General features: G+C 43.0%; 1 protein-coding gene across 16 annotated transcripts in view; it reads left to right on the top strand.

Annotated features, from left to right (window-relative positions):
* Positions 1-21,299, top strand: part of FOXP1 (forkhead box P1) — a 380,269-nt gene that overhangs the window by 349,175 nt on the left and 9,795 nt on the right. For 12 of the 16 annotated variants that reach the window (XM_058845379.1, XM_058845382.1, XM_058845384.1 and 9 more), the window contains 7 exons: positions 7,483-7,684; positions 7,776-7,855; positions 8,494-8,595; positions 13,238-13,359; positions 15,447-15,516; positions 17,447-17,485; positions 19,154-19,320. In XM_058845379.1, the coding sequence (XP_058701362.1) occupies positions 7,483-7,684; positions 7,776-7,855; positions 8,494-8,595; positions 13,238-13,359; positions 15,447-15,516; positions 17,447-17,485; positions 19,154-19,320 (782 nt within the window). The remainder of the gene's footprint in view (positions 1-7,482; positions 7,685-7,775; positions 7,856-8,493; positions 8,596-13,237; positions 13,360-15,446; positions 15,517-17,446; positions 17,486-19,153; positions 19,321-21,299) is intronic. The other 4 variants (XM_058845395.1, XM_058845390.1, XM_058845387.1 and 1 more) reach the window with 3 other exon arrangements.

Below are 21,299 nucleotides of genomic sequence, written 5' to 3'. Positions count from 1 at the left end.
TGCAGTTGGTAGACAAAATTAATGTCTGAAACAGAACACATTACAGAGATAGAGAACATAAAATCATTAAACACTTCGCGCACTCATTTTTACTAGAAAAGGATTTCTCAGTTTCCGTGTAGTTGGAAATAAATGGCTGCAGAAGTGCATAGGGAGGCTACTAGATAGAAAATTGCAGGCTATTCAGTAACACTGGAGCAGATGTCAAAGTCAACAGGAAATTTCCTTGCCTTTTTGGAGGGAGTTGAGTGGTAGGTACGAACCCTTCCATTTAAGCTGTTGAGATGCTTAAAATTGCTTGGTCCAGTGGACACCAGCCCTCTAGAGTAGAAACTACTGGCAGTGTCTATAAAAATACCATTCTTCTAGTTCCTCACATCCACCCCAACCCAAATGCAAATGCTTGAGCGCATTGTTGGCGAAGTGTGTAGACCCAACAGAATGGGGAGGAGGTTTGGTTTCTATAGCTCTTACTGGATTAAAAATTAAAACAGCGGAATAATCTGGGAGTCTCAAAGCACTCTGCCTTGAGGCCTTTCATAACAGCAGTGCCCCTCAGGAGGAAGGATTACAAACTAAAGGGAGGAAATCATCAGAAGGCGAGCGGTGTTTGGCAAGGCAGCTCGTGATCGATGCTGGGCCGCCGAGGGCAGGAAGCTCTGGCGGGTCTTGTAGGCTATGGAGATACCAGGCGGTGTCGCCATGAAGATTAGTGTTAACAGCTAATAAACAGGGAAAAGCAGAGGAAAAAAACCCGTGAACGCAGGGGGAAAAGGGCTGTCTTGATTAGTATTAAAAATGTTTTACATTCTGGAAAATTATAGCTTTGTTGGGGACCTCCTACTAAATTTATTTTTAACTGCTCTATTGAAAATTCTGTACCACTAGTCAACATTATCTCTCAGTTGCTCAGCACAGTGTTTCTTTATTAAAAGAAATAGGCATGAATATTTTTGACTGAAAAATTAATAGCTTTTGAATTCATACACAGCAGGTTTTCTTTTGCAAAGAAGTCCAATATCGCTGCACAGCACTTCTATAACCATTTATTTAGAGTCCAAGTCAAACCTTTGACAGCTAGAGCAGTGTTACAAGCCAACATAAAGAACTCCAAGATGTAAACCAACAATAGGCAGTCTGTGTGAGGTTTGCCATTGTCAAATACATAGATTGTTTGGATTAGTTTATGTAAATGTACTGTTGTATTACCCTTTGGAAAAAAAAAGATCACATTTGTGTATGAAAAGTGGTTTCGTTCACAGGCAGCATTATAAATTCCTTATCCTTTAACTTACATGTTAGAAGTAAAAATTGGTGCCTGACAGGCCTATATTGTGTGGCACTCTGTTGTTGGATTGAAACTGCCTTCTTTTCATTTATTGAAATATAGAAAAATTTATTATAGATACCATCTGATAAATCAGAAATTATTAAAATATGTATAGGTGAAGCATTTGAAAATTAATTATAAAATGTAGAAGTATAGTGTTTTGCATAAATTGTGCTTTCCTAGTGAAAAAAATACACAGGCATTGCATAGACTCTGCTAGACCCTCGTCCTTTTAACTCAGTGGGATAGGACTTTGGTAAAAAGATCTGATGACCATTATTGCACTGCAAAGTAGTCTTTACATCCAGTAATTAATTTTTTTTTCTGCCAACGTAACTAATGCAAGGTGTGTGTTAGAACTAATATATTACAGTATTTCGGTGATTTTAAAGGAAAAAGCGGCTGCAAATCCAAACATAGCAGTGAGTTGGGATTTAAAATTACAGCCTTTTCATGACTGAGGAAATGTTTTTATTCTGCTTAAGGATCTTAGTGCTTGTTTTAAGCTATTTTGTTACTGGCAGGTAATAAAGGGTGTATGAGCATCTGTGTTAACCAAGTGCCATGTGTAATCTACTCTGACCACTTGGGCCATCTTTGCCTTCTGGGCTTCAGACAGTAGTTAAGCAGGTGGAGTTGGACCAGTTGGACCACAGCTGAGTTCTTGATGGTTGTGCATCAATTCAGAACTCACCCAGCTCTGGGGAAGGGTTGTATATCTGATAGCCACGTCCATCCATCCCATCCCCAACTTTGGATGTCTCTTTGCGTAATTTTGAGCTTGGGAGGGGTGGTGGAGTGGCTCCTGCATTTCAGCCCACCAAGACATCTGCTCACTAAAGCTCTCTAGTCCTACTAAAGTCGATGAGATTTAAACACATTCCTGTGTGGCGTTGTGGTGATGGCCCAAATCATTGGCAGGCTATGTGGGCAGGGAGGTGCTGTCGGTGTCTGGTGCTGCTCTTCAGGGCCTGCTGGGCAGGCTGGAGGAGACCTGGAGTTCCAGAAACCTCCCAGGAACTGGGGCAGTGCTCAGGATTCATCTTTAAAATATAATCTGTTAAGCTTTATAATGAAAATGCTCAATGTCAGGAGTTTAAAAGAAAACAGCTATCTCAGAACTCAGCACTCAGAGCAGGCAGCGTTGTTCTGTTCGTGTTACACGTGTTGTTTTGGTGGGACTGAGGGGCCTGAGTAAAGTGAGAACAAAGCCATGAGACAGAATAAGCTGTGACGTGTTTTGGTAAGGTGAACTTTTTTTCAAGGTAAAAAAACAAAACCACAACACAAAAGCCGGAACAGTGATTTCTCAAGAACTGTCATCCTGGTTTTGCTATTAAGGTACCCCCCCGACATGCTGTTTTCATCGGTGTTAGCCATCAGCATAATAGGTTCAAATGGAAATGTGCTTTCTTCTGGGAGGATTAACTTGTGTCGAAGTTCATAGGAAGGGAAGGAAAAGGAAAAAGCATCAACCAGCAAGTAATTCTTCATACTAGGTGCTATAACCATCTTTTAAAAACAGACAGAAAACTTTTAAAGACCCTTCTGGCACTTTAAATAAGATGCACTGTTAGATATCCCTTCTTTAATGTATTTTTTTTTACCATAACCATAGCAGTTATGATTGTTTTGAAATACTGTTTTTAGCAACTGTAATAACAAAGCATTAAAAAAAAAGTCTTTTAACTGTTGAGGTAATGACTGAGCATTTTAGCTGCTGTAACCGTACTTTATAGTTAACGATATGCAGCAATAAAGAGAGATTCTTAAGCACAACAAAAGCTGTTTTTATATACTGGTTTTCATTAAGTCTCACTCCTCAGCTTCAGTTTCCTTAGTATTCCTGCCAATAACAACACCTGCTAAGTGATTGCTGCCTGCTAGGCTCTGCATCCAATACACTGATGTGTCCAGGCTGAAACAGGGAGAGGAAGACACAGCATTGAACAAAGTTTTAGGCCCAGTATTCACTTTCTCACCCCCAATGTCAAGGAGTTTCTTCTCCCAGGTATTTCAGTCCCAGGAACTCAGCTCAGCCCCAGCTGGGCCCAGAGCAACAGCACACATTTCAGGGGAGTCACTGGGTATGGCCTCAGTGTGACCCTTAGAAACAAATTTATTTTTTTTCCCCCTTTTTTGAAAGAGTTTCAGTGCTATTTATGCGCAGCTGCTATTGTCATGTAAAATATTTACACAAAAAGAAATGAGACATAGTCCTAGTGGGAGAACCACTAACTGGAAATAATTTTTTTAAATGGGTAATAGCATGGGTTACCTCTGCCTTGTTTATATCTAAAGAAAAAAGCAAATAACTCAGTTTTCACCTTTAATAGGGAGACATGACTGTTTCTTGAAAGAGAAGGTTAATAATAAAGTCCTAAGCAGGATATTGAACACTGAGACAATTATGGCAGTTATGAATGACCAAGTCAGAACAGTATGAGGAAATATTCTCAAAAACCAAAACTGAACAAAGCAATCAAAAAAGTTCAGTGATTAAATTTGCAGAATTTTAGGACTTAGAACTGTTGTGGGATTTGGTGTGTTTTCTTTTGTATTATTTTTTATTATTATTTTTGGGTTTGGTTGTTTTTTAAAGGCTGGAGGAAATCCTCCCTCCCCTCATTCCCAGGACAAATATTACAAAAACATTTTAACTCCTTGGTGCAGGGGTGTACTCTGTGAGTGCCCACATTGTGCATTGCTGCAGTGCAAGAGTTCTTGCTTGTTGAAGTGCTCACTCTGTGGCTCCCTCTCCTCTGCCAGCAGTGATACTCATCCAAAAATTACGGTATGTGGGAAACAGCCTGTGTACAAAATACCAATGCGAACAACTTTTCTAATCATAGTAACTTGTTTTTAAATAGCAAATGCAAACAGGGAGAAACCATGTAGAGTTTCCATCAGGAAAAGAAACCCTCCCAGCCCAGTCCCTCCCTGATCTTTGCCCTGCACAGTCATCCACGGCCGCTTCCACGTTTCTAATTGACACTAATATTAAGATTTAATAGTTTACCATTCAGATTAATAATTCAAGATGGCAACAAAACCAACACCATTCATAATTTGTTATTCTGCTCTAATTCACAACCGATTTTTCAGCCTTGGCGCTATCGATGCAACAAAGGAAGCAGCAGCGAAAGGCTGCAGAGGGAGTGCAGCCCTCTCCTCCTCCCTTACCCTGGCTCGGGTTTGGGGAACCCAGCTGGAAGAGAAGAGTGTCATCAAATAAAACACGGAAAACGGAAAAACTTCGCTAGCAATGGACAAGGTCGTGTTTCATTAACTTGTTGGTTCAGGCTCACAAATGGTCGTCGGAGGTGAAACGCGGCAGACTCGCTGCGTTCCAGCTTTTTGTTCTCTCTTTCCTCACAGACTGCAGTCATGTTTAATTTGGAAACTGGGCTCCTTTGGCAAATTAGCAATTAGAACAATTTTGTGGGAATATGTATATGTGTCATTAGGTTTCCTGCAAATTAATAGCAAGAGCAGAGGTCAGGCAGAAATTTTCCACTTGACTGCAGCTCCTCTGTTGAGATTTGGCACTTTGTTTTGGAACGGCCACAGCTGCTCAAAGCCACAGTCTTCCTTTAGGAACTGTCTTTTAATTAGTTTACCTCATAGCCATTATTACAAATATTACTGCCTCCCCTCCTTGAAATAAAATTACTGTTTCTACAAAATATTCCGGTGACATCTTGCACCACTGCACATTGATGGTGGGGTCACTTGGATGCAGCGTTTAATCATTAGATCACCTCCATAAGCATCTCCTAATTAGAGTCCTTACAATACAATTTTATCTGGTAATTAGCTGAGATTGGCTGCTTCCTCTGTAGCTTATTAGTGGCAGCCCAGCAGTGGGTGTGAATCACAGTGTCATTTGTCAAGCCTGTTAAAGCCCCCCCCCTTTGCTCGTCCTCTTCTGTGTTTATTCCTCCTCGCTACCTGTGCTGAAAAGCCTAAAGAAATTTAACTCAATTCAGATTCCTGAAGCAGGGAATGCTGACCTTTGTGGATCCTTTCTCAAGGTTCCCTAGTAGAAACAGATTAAATGTTAAGTTTTTACATGCTGAAAAAGGAAGGGGGCTCTTTTGAAATGGAGTAGTTGGGAGCCGTAATGATGAAGCAGGAGCAGTGATCTTTCCAACAGGAGGGCCTAGCTGCCGAGCCTGCACTGAGAAGGGCACTTAAAATTGATGCAGATTTCCTTGCAGTTATTGGACTGTTAAAATGTCCATTTAGAAACTGAGATAAAATACAGTAGATTTAATTTCATGGTGAGACCTGTCAGTTGCACTGTTATTATCATCACTGGTCCTTTTATCATATGTAATAGCTGGATAGATGGATAACAGGGAGACATTACTATATATATGTCCCTAATCAGTGTCCTTAAATCAGGCCAGTCAACGAGCAGACTGGGTGGCACATGGTGGCCATGCATGGCACCAGGAGGGTTTAAACCTCCAGACTGAAGGTAGTGGTTCATGCTGGGGTGGGGACCAATACCTGCATTTCACCACCTTCATCCCTTGCTGGGTTCACACTCCCTGGCTTTGCCACTAAGTGTTAAATATTTCCCACTGGAAGGCAAGGAGTCATTTTTAAGCACCTGCAGGGAAAGGTGGGTGTTTGCACGTCTGCTGCTCACCACCTCCTTCCCTTGGAGCAGCATCCAGGCTGTGCCAGGAGTTTGTGGCTGGGGCTTCCCTCAGCTGCTTCTCACTGTCGGGAAGGGCAAGCAATCACAATTTATCTTCTCTCAGCTGAGCCTTGTCTGTGGGCGATGGGCTTTTTGTGTTGGTATCCTCTCTGTAATACGACAGCTCTTTATTTTCCACTACCTTTGTTTGGGATAAATCCTATTATTTTTAAAAAGAAACATTATTTGTGGCTATTAACTCATATGAGGGATGCTAATGGGAGTTTTCTTATCTGGTTACTTTCATACAAGGAAAATTAATACGGTGCCTTATGGATAAACATGAGATTTGGGGGGCATAGCTGCATCATGTGCCTTGCCTTCATCTCAGAAGGTTTAATGTCTAGCAAAAAAGGAATTTTAATCACGAACAAAAGTTGCAAAATTCCGGCCCTGTTAAATTCAGTAGGAATATTGCTACCGACTTCAGTGGGGTCAGGATTTCACCAATATTATTTGTGAAACCGCCTAAGGGAAAGAAATGTGGAAGCAGTCAAAGAGCCCTTTTCTCAGTCGTCTCCTGTGATGTTGTAGTTAAGGGATCAGATTGTTTGTTTAAAACACTTCTGCAGCAGCGACCTAGTGGGATGGAGCGTCGTCTTTCAAAGGACGTTGTAGGGCAGAAAGAAAGGGTTGGGGAGGAATGTGGATGCTGGTTATATAAATAGGGTTGTGTATCGAAAACAGTCAGGTTGGAGCTGGGTTTGATACCCAATCCTGGAGGCAGGTGTGTTTTACAGCCTGCTGTGGCACGCTGCCACACCAGTGGGGCCGGGCTTCGTGCAGGTAACACCAATGCCTTCCATCCTAAGAGGGAAAAACAGAGTGGTGCCACTTGTGCTGGGCTGAATGCTCACAGTATTTCATGCACTGTGATTAATTAAATTATTCCAGTGTTAACCTACTCTGGGCTTTGCTTTTAAAATGGATGAAGAGAGAGGGAAAAAAAAGAAAAGCCCAAATGCTAAAGAGAGAGATTGCGTTTCTCCCTAGCATGTCCCTAGGAAAGTCTTGCCTTTTATTTTAAGCCTGATGCCTTCAATGAAATATCCAAGAAGACTGATTAGAAGCCATGCATAATGATAGCATGGAAATCAGAGAGGTGTGGGGTTTAGACTGTGAAACAATGAAACTCGAAGTAAAATATTAAAATGATCATGTACTGTGGAAGAGCTTCTATTAAGGTTTAGATGAAATTCATTATTTGTTCTTTAGGCAGCAGACAGTGTTGTTCTGGTTTTTAAATCTATTTCGAAATGTATATATGTAATTATATTTATTTCCCTTTGCTGGCTCTTAATGAAGATGTTAGAGCAGCACTTTGTGCTGAAGCTGCAGTGTCTGCTCAGAGCTGAGGGACACTCCAGTATCGAGGGTTTCCTCTGCAGCCCTTAACCATCCAGAAATGGTGTTTGTAACAAACCCCTCATCCTTCTCTCCGCAGCTGAATCTGGTATCGAGCGTCACGCTTTCCAAGACGGCGTCCGAGGCGTCTCCGCAGAGTTTACCTCATACTCCCACCACCCCGACTGCGCCCATCACTCCCGTCACGCAGGGACCGTCGGTCATCACTACCACGAGCATGCACAACGTCGGGCCCATCCGGAGGCGGTACTCGGACAAGTACAACGTCCCCATCTCTTCAGGTAAAGGGGTTCCGCTGGCACAGCCCCCGCGCTTGCCCGCGGCCTGGCGGCGTCGGGCTGTGATGATAACAGAACAACTGCTCTTATTTAGCAGATATTGCCCAGAACCAAGAATTTTATAAGAACGCAGAAGTTAGACCGCCATTCACGTATGCATCTTTAATTAGACAGGTAAGCTGAGCCAAACACACGCGTCTGGATTAGGGAAAAAAATATATCTCCCTATATGTGCTGGATTAAATAGATTTTCAAACCTTTGGTATGTAAGCGTGCTCAAATGCTCAAACCTTTACTATAAGGGTTTTTAGAACTGCAATATATAACATAATTGCTTTTGATTAAGTATTACAATACGATGTGATTATTAGGAAATTCATTTCACACAACAGTGAAAATGAGCCTGTTTAAAGATGGCAAGTCAATTATCACAAGCTACAGTAATCTCTGATCCCTAGAATTAATCTGAGCTCTAAATAATTACTGAGCTTTAATCAGCTAGTGAAATGTTTTGCATTTCTCTTTGATTCTGCTTTATGAATGACTAATAAATTAATATTTCTGTAAGGAAACAGAAATAAAAACTCAAAACAATTAGATAATTCCATTTTGAATTTTGCCATTGAACTGTTAAATACAGCCATTAATCTTAGTTCATATTGTGAAAACCCTCCTTTGGATTTTTTTGCTCCAAATCTCTTCTTTTTCATTCTTCCTTTCTTTCCTTTTCTTGTATCTGGCAAAGTAAAACTGTGAACGTGTTTTGTACTGGTGTGCTGGTAACTGATCTTGCAATCGCTTTGCTCCACAAGGCCATCCTGGAATCTCCTGAAAAACAGCTAACACTAAACGAAATCTACAACTGGTTCACGCGAATGTTCGCCTACTTCCGACGCAACGCGGCGACGTGGAAGGTAAGGCTGAGCCCACCTCCTGCCTTTGCTCTCTGCCGTGTACAGAACAGACCTTGCTGATGACATAAATTGTCCCGACATGGGGACATGAAAAATTTAGATCGGCAGTTGTGACACGTGCCGGGTGCCTTATCTGCAGGAACAATTTGATATTTGGCAGAAAAAATTCCTCTGCCTTTGAAAACCACTAATTGAATCCCCATTATTGGCTTTTATGTTCTGTGATTATGCCATGAGTTCCTCTGTGTGGTTGCTACGAGCAGGGAAACTCAGGCTCTTCAGCCGGAACGTATTAGAAAATTAAAAAAAAAAAAAGGTAAAGTTCTTGTGTCAGTAGAAGATATGCTGTTCATCTTTGTAGCTAAGCAGGTTTTAATCACAACAACCATTTTTTTTCCCTAGGATCTATAGATCAGTGGATTTCTTTCCTCAGTCAATTGACTCTTAACTACATAAACAGCTGTTATAAACTTCCTCTCTGTATTTTTTAATCACAGCAGAAGTTTATTGAATTTAATATGCAAGAAGCAAGCTCCTCGATAAGAAATGTCTTTAACAGAAATAAACTTGGGGTTTTACATTTTAATTTCCTTCGACAACTGTCACAGATACTGTTAGATAAGAGGTCTGGGGAGTTAATTTTATTCTGTATTTTGGGGGGCCACTCTTCATTTTAAATATAGCACTTTAATAATACTGACTTCTGAATCCAGTGCAATCACAAATGAATGATTCAAACAGCACAATGTTGTGTTGCTGTAAAAACTGTACCCTGGTGCTTGGAATCTCCCTTAATCCAGACTGCTCTGTTGTTGTCAAACAGCTTCAAATGACCAGGTAGTATGAATAGGTCCTGTACACGCTGTTCCATCGGCTCTTTCTTTTATTCCTGTCCCAGCCTGCATTTAAGATTAATTCCTTCAGCGGATGGAGCTAAAAATGGTCCTTGGAAGTTAGCTTGGTTTTTAGTGGCATGGTTTTCGTTTCATTCAGATCCCAGTACAATTTTGTACATTTTCAACCCTGGTCTATAGGCTCTCAAGTTCAGGAAAACTTTCTGTGATTGCTGCTTTGATTCTTCCCTGCAGTTGGAAAACATGAGCAGTGTTCAACTTCGCAGCTTCCTTACTATCCAGAAAGGAAATTAACTTTCCCTGATTTAAGATCCTTTTAGACCTGCCTGTCTTTTTTTGCTGGAGTGGTTCCAGTAGGGCTTTTCAGCAGCTGCAGGTGTGGGTGCTAAAGTAAAAATCCTGTTTAGTTCGAGCAGCAAAGGGAAGTGGAGGAAGGAGTGGAAGAAGGCAGCAGGCAGTCCTGGCTGTATCTCCTGTGAGCCTAGTTTTGGGAATTAGCTTTTAGCATCCCAAAAAATCCAGTCCCAGAAGCCAGTGGAGATACAGAAGAGCTGCAGAGAGGCTGAGCTACAGATTCTCAGGCTTGTAGAAGGGCACTGTGTGTCCCAGGAAGGCAGGTGCCATTTGCAGACCCCTCCTTGGACACCTTGACCTTCTGCAGGTGTTCAGGTCCTGCTTTCTTGTAATGGGAGAGAAAAACTTCACCCCCACATCCACCAGCACCAGCAAAATAGACAACTGGTTGGAGTAGAGTAGGTTTTCATGATGGAGACTGCTCAGATTTCTACCAGCCCCCAGGAACAGCAGGGATGAAAATGCAGCTCTGGATTGGCATGACGAGAAGCCCACGGGGCGCAGAACGAGCACAAGGGGCTAATTGCAGAATCAGAGTAATTTGAATATATATGTGCTGATTTGTGCTCACCTTCAGCTAATGCTTAGGGGGCATTTCGGTCACTGTTCCCCAAGTTTAGGGTCAGGGTTTGGTGTGGACAAGCTTCCCTGAGCCCTATTTCAAAAACACGGAAAAGTGCAAGAATAAAGACCTTTAAAAAATGAACCTCTTTCCCAAAATGCAGCATGGCAGAGCCTGAGCAGTTATTAAAATAACAAACCCTTTCATTTACTACATTGAAGCATGTTCAGGGTAATTTTTCTGCAAAAGTGGCTTGCATACAAATATTTTTAACAAGGTAAATATATAATCTTACAATAATAGCTCCTAATTTTTCTGTTAAGCTGATTGCTGGGGGAGTACTGTGAACTGGTTCTGACAGGTCAGAGGCAATGTCTGTTTGCTTTTATTTTTTGGAGTAATTTGCTGGCACTGAGTCACAGCCAAGAGGCACAGGCTGCAGGTGTGGCTTTGACACGTTGGGGTATTGTTCACATGAAACTGTTAGATAGCAAGTATCCAGAGGCAGGGGAAACACAACAATTTTTTTTTTCTGGCATGAACTCCTTAAATAAGTGATCACATGGAAAATAGAAAACAAGGGCAACACTTCATGGATGTCTTGTAAATGCTCAACTTCTCTGTCTCAAAGTATCCAGCAAGAGCCCTGTCCCACAGCCTTAACCATCAGTTGCAAATGGACTTCAAGAGAACAAGAACAGTCTGTAAAGTATTTCTCCAGCATTAAATTTATTTAAAGAAAAACACAAATATTCCTGCTCAGCCCTGTCTTTAGAGACTATTTACAAACTCTGAGGACTCCCTTTGCTGGGCTTTGCCGTGTGCGTGTGATCAACTGCTCTATGAACCACAAGATCAGCTTTCACTGGGGGAAATAGTGTTATTATTCTTACATTTTGCTCCAGACTTGACAGTGTTCCCATTTTCACAGGAAACTGCCTGAGTTACCCAGATGTGGGCCAGCAGCCCTGTGTCGGGTTGCACTAGTGCGGCACCCACCAGCAGTTGCTGAGCTGGCTGATTTCAGCTCGTAAGGTGTGGGGCGTTTACGTGTTTTTCCTCCACCTCAAAATCAGGGATTTTGCCAAAAATGTCAACAGTACTGAAATCTGGAAGAGGTGGGAAGGGAAAAAAAAAATATTAAAAAAATAAGAGCAGAAAGAAGAAAATAAGGGCAGAAGGAAGCAGGCCTGATGAACAGGTTGACTTTCTGCTAGATTTCTTCCTTGCTGCGAGGAAAAGCATATTTGGGGTTTATAGTTTCACCAGTTCAGAAGCAGATCAGTGTGGAAAAGCTGAAATGCCTGCATCAGGCACCTACAGTCAGAGATGTGTTTGCACTCAAGCATCTGCTGAGCAAAGGCAGTTCAGACCCCAAATCTTCCACTCCTACTGGGGTGGGAGTGTGGGGACTGCACTAGGCATGGCAGGGAATTGGAGCAGAAGACTCTTTGCCTTCCCCTCCCAGCACACACACCACCGCCTCCTGATTTACATGACAAATGCCCTTTGTTTGCACATTGATTTCGACATTCACTACTAGAGCTCCCTTTCACCATCCAGGCCCCATATTCATGAAAAAAAAAAGAGGAGGATGATGTCGGAAGGAAAAAAAATTGTCATCTCCTGGTTGCCTAGACCCAGGCCATGTGTTTGTCTGGCTTTGTGCCTGCTAACGAGTCAACCAGATTGACTGAATCAATGGTGCCAGTGAGGATGGAGTTTATTCGCCTGCAGATTTTCAGCAAATGGCTTCTTCTGTTTTTCCTGTTTCCCAAGCCCCTTTCAGCAGTGCTGGGAACAAGGTCCATGTTCAAATTCCTATGAATCCCATGAACAATGGCTTTTTAGAATCATGGAGTCTTTTAGGTTGGAAAAAAGCCTTTAAGACCATCGGGTCCAAATGTTGTTGCAGGATATTTGCTCAGGAAACCCCTGAAATGGAGACAAAGCATAGCACCACATTTGAGGAGTATCAAAACTCTTGGCACCCTGGAGCAGGGACAGAAAAGCCAAGAGCTTGCCATGCCTTAGTGAGGTGTCTCACTGTATCTCAGCACTTTGGAGGGGTTGGCCGTGCCCATCCTTCCCAGCACAGAGCCACAGGGTGGACATTCGGCCATCAGATGCCATGAGCACAGGTCCCTCCGGGTGATGAGCTGTGGAGATATTAGCACTTTGTTTCAGAGAGCCCTCCTCATGTTTTCACTTGGCAGAGGCTCAGATCAGTCACTTCAGTAGTCTGCCAGAAATAGGAGCCAACTTCCATATAAGAGCAAGCCGTGGAGGCAGGAGTTGGTGCCGGCTGGCCGGTGGGGTGCTGCCGAGCCCCCAGCCCGTGCTCTGGGTGTGGAGGGAGGTCCAGCACCTGAATCACATTAGCCCAGCTGTGGGAAACCACAGCAACACCAGCTCCTGTGCCTCACAGCTAAATCCAGTCGACTGTACTTACATAAAATCTTTTCTGTTCTTTCTAACTGCTTTCTTTTCCAGGAGGGAAGAAATTTCTCTTTGCAGAATGTATATATTTGTTTTGAATAAGTCTAAGCAATGTTCGTCTTGTGTTCTGTATGAAATGTGCTATATTCTACAACATGCATGCTTAAAATTGTGGCTGTTCTCAGTCACTCTGGGGATAATTGATAAGAGTAACGTGAATTTTTAATCTTGGGTTTAAGCTTTCATATTTATTTTGTCTTTGCAAAATAAGATGTAAAGAGCCGGGAAAAGCGAGCGGGTGCGGGGAGGGGAAGGGGCTTAACATTGCAAAATGAGAACTGTCAAGCTGACTGTGCTGCTGCTGTTCTTGGACAATGATGAGCATTTTCTCATAGAAGGTTTTTGAATGTTTTCTCTTTTATACTTGCTGCAGAATGCAGTGCGTCATAATCTTAGTCTTCACAAGTGTTTTGTGCGAGTAGAAAACGTTAAAGGGGCAGTATGGACAGTGGATGAACTAGAGTTCCAAAAACGAAGGCCACAAAAGATCAGTGGGTATGTCCACCATGTTTGAACTTCTTAGCCTAGCTCGGATCATGCTTACAGTTTAACGTAGAGGCTTTTGGCTGCTAGCTGGTGTTAGACCAACCACAGGTGGTTTCGCATTGTCTCAGTTAAGGGAAACCAAGACAAACATCTCATCACTACTGTTTGTATGCCCACCAGTACCCTGACCCTGCTTGCTTGGTGTTTGTTGCATCACATGCTAGTAGCTTTTAGGTGGCAATGCATATTAACCCTCACAAACCATTTGCTTATGCTTATTGCATTTTATTTTCTTTTTCCTTTTCCCTGTATTTGATGTCTGTTCTGTCCCCGATCCCGTGTCCCTTTGTTTCCACTTCATCTCCTTTGCTGCTGCTCTTGTCCCAGGGTGCCATTCGCACCAACCTCTCACTGCATAAGTGCTTTATCAGAGTAGAGGATGAGTTTGGGTCCTTTTGGACTGTTGATGATGAAGAGTTTAAACGTGGCCGTCATATTCAACGAGGCCGTCCTCGAAAATACTGCCCTGATGAAAACTTTGGCGAGCTTGTTGCACAGTAAGAGCTTTTACTTGCTTTAATTTTTTTTTTCTGCTGTTGCTTTGCTTTGCATGATTTACCCATCTCATGTAGACTTGCATTTCACAAAATAGTGTCATCACCTTTGCTGCTAAAGAAACTAAATTTTTGGTTGTTATGTGTATTTTGTGTGTCCTACTCTGATAATCCAAATGCCTGTAGTAAAAACTCTACTCTGACATGTTTGTTAAAACATTTATTTATAGAGCAATGTAGACTAAGATGATTATCCACGCTAGCACAGATATACTGCTGTAGACGTGTCAGGAAGACAGATATATGCCAGGAAAGGTTTCAGATAAGTTTGAATTGTGATATTTTCCTTTGCTTTCAATTGTATGCTTTGTTTTGCAACTCATAATGAAAAAAAGTAAGGTACTTGCAAGACAGGAATGCTGAATTCACTTTAAAGAGTTTGAAAATGCAGTGAGACCAGCTGTAAAGATTACCAACAGGCAATCATGTGCCTACAACAACCTTGCACCAATATTCCTGGGCTTCCCAGAGGAATTTTCTTTGACCTTTACTCCAAGGCCATTTCTCCTGGACAACTGATCCTTGCTGGTCCCTGTGCAAGGAGTTAAGACTCTGCTCACCATAATTTATTCCCACGTGAATGAAATTAAAATAAAAACATGCCCAATGAGTGATAAAACTTTTGGGAGATATTTTACATGGGCATTTTTTTACCTAGTTTCTTTTTCATTTTTTTAATTTTTTTTATTTTTTTTTAAATCTCCTGATGGAACCAGTGATACTGGGATGCCTCCTAAAGAGAGAGCCCATTCCTTTTCCTCAAATCTGAGCCCTTATGTGAAGCTGACAAAAATAAGGGTCCAGTATAGCACACCAGAATATTTCTTACCAAAAATGGCCTTCAGGGCAGCGTGGTGGTTTCTGTGGGCCACCTGCCCTTGAGTCTCCGTGGGGCTGCTTGGGGCGATGGTGTGGGCAGCCCCTCACCGTGGCCACTGGCATGGCAAGAAATAACATGGATCAAATAAATCCTCTCTCATCGTGGTGCCCCCCTCCATTGGGAGAGACTCCCTCCCCTCCACTGGGAGAAACTCCGCTGCCAGCGACCTGGAGAGTCATTTGGATGAAGCAGAGTCTAAAATGTCCCGTGATGCTTTTGATCATTGCCTCCTCACGATGGACCTTCACATGGTAACGGGCTCCCAGACACGACGAAAATTGGAGAATTTCTCCCGAACACAGCTAAAATGAGCAGAGATGCCAAGATGTGCCACTAACGCAGGGTAGTAGAACACATGGCGAGGTAACGTCAAGAGATAATGATGTTCCTTATTTAGTAAAGGCAAATATGATAACCATAGCCGAAAACTCAGATATTTTCTTCAAATTAAAAAAAAAATAAAAAGAGAAACGAAAGAGAACTCGTGTGGAAAACCAGTCTCAGCTCTAGTTTTCTGGTGGGGGAGGAAGCATTACGTGCTTGAAACGCTCACACAGAAGTTGGTTGCATTTAACTCTCCTTTTTATGTTTTTCTTATGCAGTAACCCTTCTCTTATTAAAAACATACAGACCAGCCACACCTACTGCACACCTCTCAATGCTGCTTTACAGGTAAGATTAATGACTGTAGCAAATATGCAACAGAGGCGTGTGTCTTTCCCACTCATTTCAAAATATATTAGCCTTGCTCTAATTAGATATTAAATTTTAATTCCGTTAAACTTTTTTCTTAAGTGCATAAAGCATCATAGTCCCTGGAGGCAAACACATATCAGGCTGCTTCAGCATTAGCTAGATGCTTAGCATTTTGAATATTGTGGCAAAAAAATTAAAAGTTCACTTATTAATATTTATCAGCAGTATCATAATTTCCATCCTCTTATTTCAGAATTTCACTTGAGGCAAAAATACCACAAGTGTAATTACTCTAGCACAGCTATTAATGTGCTGAATGATAGGATACTGCGGCACGTGACCTTCTATTGTTCATGGCTTTAAAGAGAAAGCAGATCATTTTTCCCCCTTTTCTTTTAAGGGCTATTTTTGCATATCTTCCTATTGTTGGTAAAAAATAAACGGCGCAATTCCTATAGAAAATAAAAGATAATTTTTATTGGTTTAAACTGTAATCGTGAGACAAAAATTCTGGTTTTTCACGGTGCAGAAATACACAAAGTGTGGGTGCAGGATTAGTAACTTGCAGCCTAAAAATGTGCATGTCTCCAGCCCTTTTTCCTGTGCCTTTTTTCCTGTGCCTTTTTCCCCTTTCAGTAAATTCCTGAGTCGATCTCAAAAAACCAAAGTAAAGTCAGTGTTATCTGTATAAACCTATGATACAAATGCATTACCATGTCCTGATGTGTAGTGGGGTCTGTGTGTTTGTGTTGTGTGGGGGTTCAAACCTGGTGTATATACTATGAATTAATCCAGGAGGCAACACCGCGTGCATGGTTGCACCCCAGGTGGTTCTTGGGGGTCACTCCTCAAGAAGTTCACTGATGGCCATGGGTATTTGCTTGGGCAGTCAAGTTTTGTGGAAGGTTTAGTAGAATTCTCTTTTCAGAACCAAGAAACAAATCATTAGGAGAAAAACGTTGTTTTGCCTTTCTTCTAATTTTTTGAGTTTATGCAGTAACTCCTGCAAAGCCCAGGAAAGCATGTTTAAATGAAGCAACTGTAAATACCATTCATTAGTAACTTATTCTCCCTTGAGTCTTGTGAAGTGTGATTTTTAAAGACTGCTTTGTCTCCTGAATAGTATTAAGATTACAAGCACATTTTACATTCATGAGGCTGAAAGGCAAAAATGAAATGATCCTGCATTTCTTCACATTGTTAACTATGTGACTAATTTCAATTAATATGCTTATCATATGGAACTGTTCGTGTTTTATTTCTGAAACACGTGTCGTTGTCGTCATCTCCATCCATTCTTGTCTTTCGTGATAACCTCCAAACTGTTTCCATCCCCACTTTTCCTGGGAGAGCCACGTCCTTGTGCCCCCCCATAGCTGAGCTGATGGAGAGAGGAGCCTGGGCCAGATGTGCTGCCACTGTCACCCCTCCAGTAAATGGGGATGAATAATAACCATTGCACTGGGGCTGGTCCTCTTTTAGGGTGAAAACACAGCAGCAGGTTCCACACTTCTCTCCTTGCCCATTAGATTTTGGAGGCAAAGTCCCAGTGGGTTCTCTGGGGCTGTAGAGGGTCTGGGAAAATTGTGCCAGTGACCACTGCCGTGTGGGCGGTTGGGACCTCACTTGGGCAGCAAATTCCTCTAGGACACAAGGCTGCCTTACCTGCCAGGGCCTACAGTCAGTCTAATTAATAATGGATGAGCAATGTTCCCCCCAGCTTCTGTGGGCTCTGGGAAGGCCTGCTCCTTGCACATCCCCGTGAGCACTGTGGGGTCTGCACAGCGGGCTGTTTGCTGCCAGCAGGGCAGGCTGTGGTTTCTTTTCCTGTGGGGTGGCAGAGCCTCCCCTCTCCTTCACTCAGACCCTGCTGACATCTCCTCTATCTGTTTTCCCTCGTGGCCAGGGAGAAGAAGCAGCTCTCTCCCCACTCTGTCTGTGGAAGGTACGGGGACTCCAGCTCTCACCAGTTCTCTCTCTTGCCAGTGGGTCAACAGGGGCTCCCAAAACACCCCCTCCCCTATTACTGTCTTCCTAGCAGATACTCCTTGTGTCCCACCTCTCCCCCTGTAAATTGCTTTACTGCAATTACAAGTTATCACTGTGGGTGAAGAACTTGAGTCATTATTTTGCCAAGTGCAGGAAATGTGAACCATTCTTTGCATCCCCTAATCACAATGAGTTCGCCGGTTGTTGAATCAAGAAGATAAAAATAATCCTCCCCGTTAGAATAGCTTTTGTAATCACGTGTGACACATAGGGCTGCACATGGAGAGGTCAACATAAGGAAGAATAAAAGGGGCTGTGCTCCTGGAGATGCTGCAGTGAAGGCTGGTCCTGCCCTCCCTTCCCATCCCCTCTCCCCCCACCCTGTCTCTTGCCTGGGAAGAACTGCCAGCTTGGCAGCCAAGTGAGTTTTGTCCCACGAACAGGAGCAGGCGAGAGCGTTTGGTGAGGAGTATGTTTGCATGGATTCCCCTCCCACAGGCCAGGTTTGCATCATGCAGACCCAGCCTGATGGATTTTTTTTGCTGGGCCACTGCAGCCAGCTGACCTCTCTCCAGAGCAGGTCAAGTGCTGCCGAGCCAGCGTCTGTGGCTGCCCGGCGCTGACACGGCTCGGAGAGCCACGGATGATGTCAGCCAGATCTGGCTGGGATGGGTGAAATGGTTAAATGTCCTTCCAGTCCCTGGGCACTACAGCCTCGGAAAGCTGTGCCTCCCATCCCTGTGCCTCCCTCCCGTTCCAGTGCCTCCCATCCCCACCAAGCACTGGGCTCCTCCGGGGCTCGGGGTTTCTGCATTCCCACCGCTGCTGCGCCGGGCCGGGACTGTGCTGTCAACATGAGCTAATGCTGACACACAGTAAATATTAGCAGGCAGAACGGTGGGAATCAGAAGGAAAATATTTAACAGTTCATTCTCTTCCTACAAAGATTTCCATTTAAAAAGTTAACTCCAGTGTGCCGCTGTACAGTGTTTCCTTAGACAAAAGGGAAAAATCAAAATAAAATAGTCAGACCTGTAACAACTAAGGTAAGAATTGAGTTGTGAGGTTTAAAAAATTCCACATAGGGTCGTTCAGCTCTCAGGTATATTGGTGCAGCTCTGATCCTGTTAGTGCTGATGGCAGCCTCACACATATCCCAAGGAAAACCAAACTCGGTGATGGTACACTCCTGCTTGGTGCCCGCTCACTCCAGTGGGAAGGAGTTATCAGCTGAGCCAGTTCCATTTTTTTTCCCCATTTCATTAGAAACAAAACCCAAACCTAAGCCACAAAAAATACCCCAAAGCCCCAAACATAATTTCATGAAGCAAAAGTAGAGAAAGGACATTTTCTTTTTCCAGGGTATGTAATTCCAAATAGGGAATGGAAGACTCCAACCTCTTACAGGCCAATACAGCTGTGAATCCTTAAACCCAGATCTAAATGATGTTAAATTTCCCTTGATGGAACCGGGGTAATACCTATCAGAAAGTACAATATTTAAAAGAATCTGTAATTGCAAATAATGAAAATGTAGAGAATGTTTTGGAACGGGTGAGTGTGTTGTGCAATGTATAAAAACGTTAGTCATGGCTCTTCACGGATTTGTTTGTGTCCTTGGCAGGCTTCAATGGCTGAGAACAGTATACCTCTATACACTACTGCTTCCATGGGAAATCCCACTCTGGGCAATTTAGCCAGTGCGATGAGGGAAGAGCTCAATGGTGCAATGGAGCATACGAACAGTAACGGGAGTGACAGCAGTCCAGGACGTTCCCCTATGCAAGCGATGTAAGTACAGCAGAGGCACGTGCTGGCTCTAGCTCTTGTCCTACCATCTGCTCAAGGGTGACTCTGGGGACTCCTGGCTCCTTCCTGAGCTTCATGGATGGAGCAGCAAGAGCAGACATCTACCCCATCTGGGGATGTGTGTAGGGTGGTTAGAACATAAAAGAGCCGTTTACCAGTTTCCGCCTAAAACTGGGCAGCACAATCCAGTCCGAGAAGGACACAGGGCTATAAAATCGTTCAGTTTTGATTTTTCTTTTCAATTTTTTGTAAAATTGTTCAGTATAAAATTGTCTTTTGCAGTTCTCTTCTTTCAACCTTGCAAAATCTCATAGGCAGCGATATTTCTTGGAGAAAACCTGTGATTTCTCTCCCCTTTGGTTTACGCGATGAGCACGGCCCGTGGGGCAGAGCTGGGAAATGGGCTCGTTTGGCGGGTCCAAAAAAAAACAAAAACCACTCAACACAAAACGGTCTTGCTAAGCACTAGCATGAAGGTCTGTGTGATTTATAGATTGCTCTTAAAATATCAAAAGGAGAATTAATAGGGGCATTACAGCAACAGACGGCGGCGTAATGAGCGCGTCTATAACCACATGAAGTGACGGGGGCTCGCCAGCCCCGCTCCACGTGAGCGGCACCCGGGCAGCGGGCGGGCGCAGGAAGGGGTAAGGCAGGAAGGGTGTGATGCCCCGATGGGTGTGTGCGGTATTTATGGGGTGACGGAGTGAGTTTGCAAAGCTGTAAACTCCCCCCTCCCCTCACATCACACGCCGGGTAATTGGCGGCTGGTGAGGAAGCCGGAGTTTACAAGTCCTGTCGTTCCCGAAAGCTCGGTGGAGCAGTTGGGTACCTGTGAGTGACCGCGCTGCCCGTCTTCCCCCTGCTCCTTAAAACAGCCTGTAAAATTACTGGCTGGCTTGCCGGGGCTCACGTTACACATTAAAAAGAGAACTAATTTGTAGTCTTCCACTTCAAAGTAATTTGAATAAGGGATTTGCAAAAGTAAGTCTAAATCAAAAAGTAGAAAAAACATTAACCTAATACCACGGTAGTAATTAGTTGTGAAACTAATTAGCATTTAATGGCAAAAAAGTTTCCCACCTGCATAATGTGTTGTCAGAGGGGAGGGGGCACGAAGGAATCTGAGGCTCTGGATACTTTGATATTGCTGTGTTTTAAATCAGTGCACAAAGTGCTTTGAAAAAAAAATCTTTAAAGATGGCAACATTCATTTTTAATTAATAATTAATTTAAACATTGTCTTTTACCATTTACTTCAAAACATTCAAATAATGTGTTTAGCTTTTCCAGTGATTGTTTGTGCAGTATTAATTATCTCTCCCAAAGTAACGTTGCATGACACACTTTCCGTCTCTCGCAGACGGATTCATCTCCAGGCAGTTTTAGTCACAATTTGTTATCCTCTGCCTGTGACCACGCAGGGCCGGCATGAGGGAGGAGTGGAGGGACATGACTTTTCTCAAGAAACAAGACTTCTCCCAAGGGTTTCTCCTGGCCTAACAGACAAGGATGAACGTTTATGATGTTGTGTTAATCCAAGTAATTATTTTTTTGCAAGTTCAAGGCTAGTGTAGTTCATGCACTTCTCATTTCACCTAAGGTTTCCTTGTCTTTGAATAGACTGAGAGGAAGGAAAAATAACCAAGTTGAAACAGGCTAGGACATCTTCCAGAACTGTGCATAGCTGTGGCCTTTGTTGCACTTAATAATCATCTCTTAGCACATTGATACCAAGGTGAGGGGCACAGAACAAATAGTGGAAGAGAGGAGGTCGGGGGGAGTGATGCCTCATTTTCATTATTCACCAGAAAATCCAATTTTCTGTTGTAATATGGAAATGATTGTTTCCTGAGTGTTTTCATTTTCTCAGAATTGATAATATATGTGTTCTCTGCTGAACATTTCTTTTTGCTTAAGTAAAATGTGGCCGGGTGATATTCCAATAGCAGCCTCAGAGC

This window comes from Poecile atricapillus, chromosome 9 (genome assembly GCF_030490865.1).
Source record: "Poecile atricapillus isolate bPoeAtr1 chromosome 9, bPoeAtr1.hap1, whole genome shotgun sequence".
Classification (NCBI taxonomy): domain Eukaryota; kingdom Metazoa; phylum Chordata; class Aves; order Passeriformes; family Paridae; genus Poecile; species Poecile atricapillus.
The sequence above is the reverse complement of the archived record's forward strand: the minus strand, read 5'-3'. Positions and strand labels throughout refer to the sequence as shown.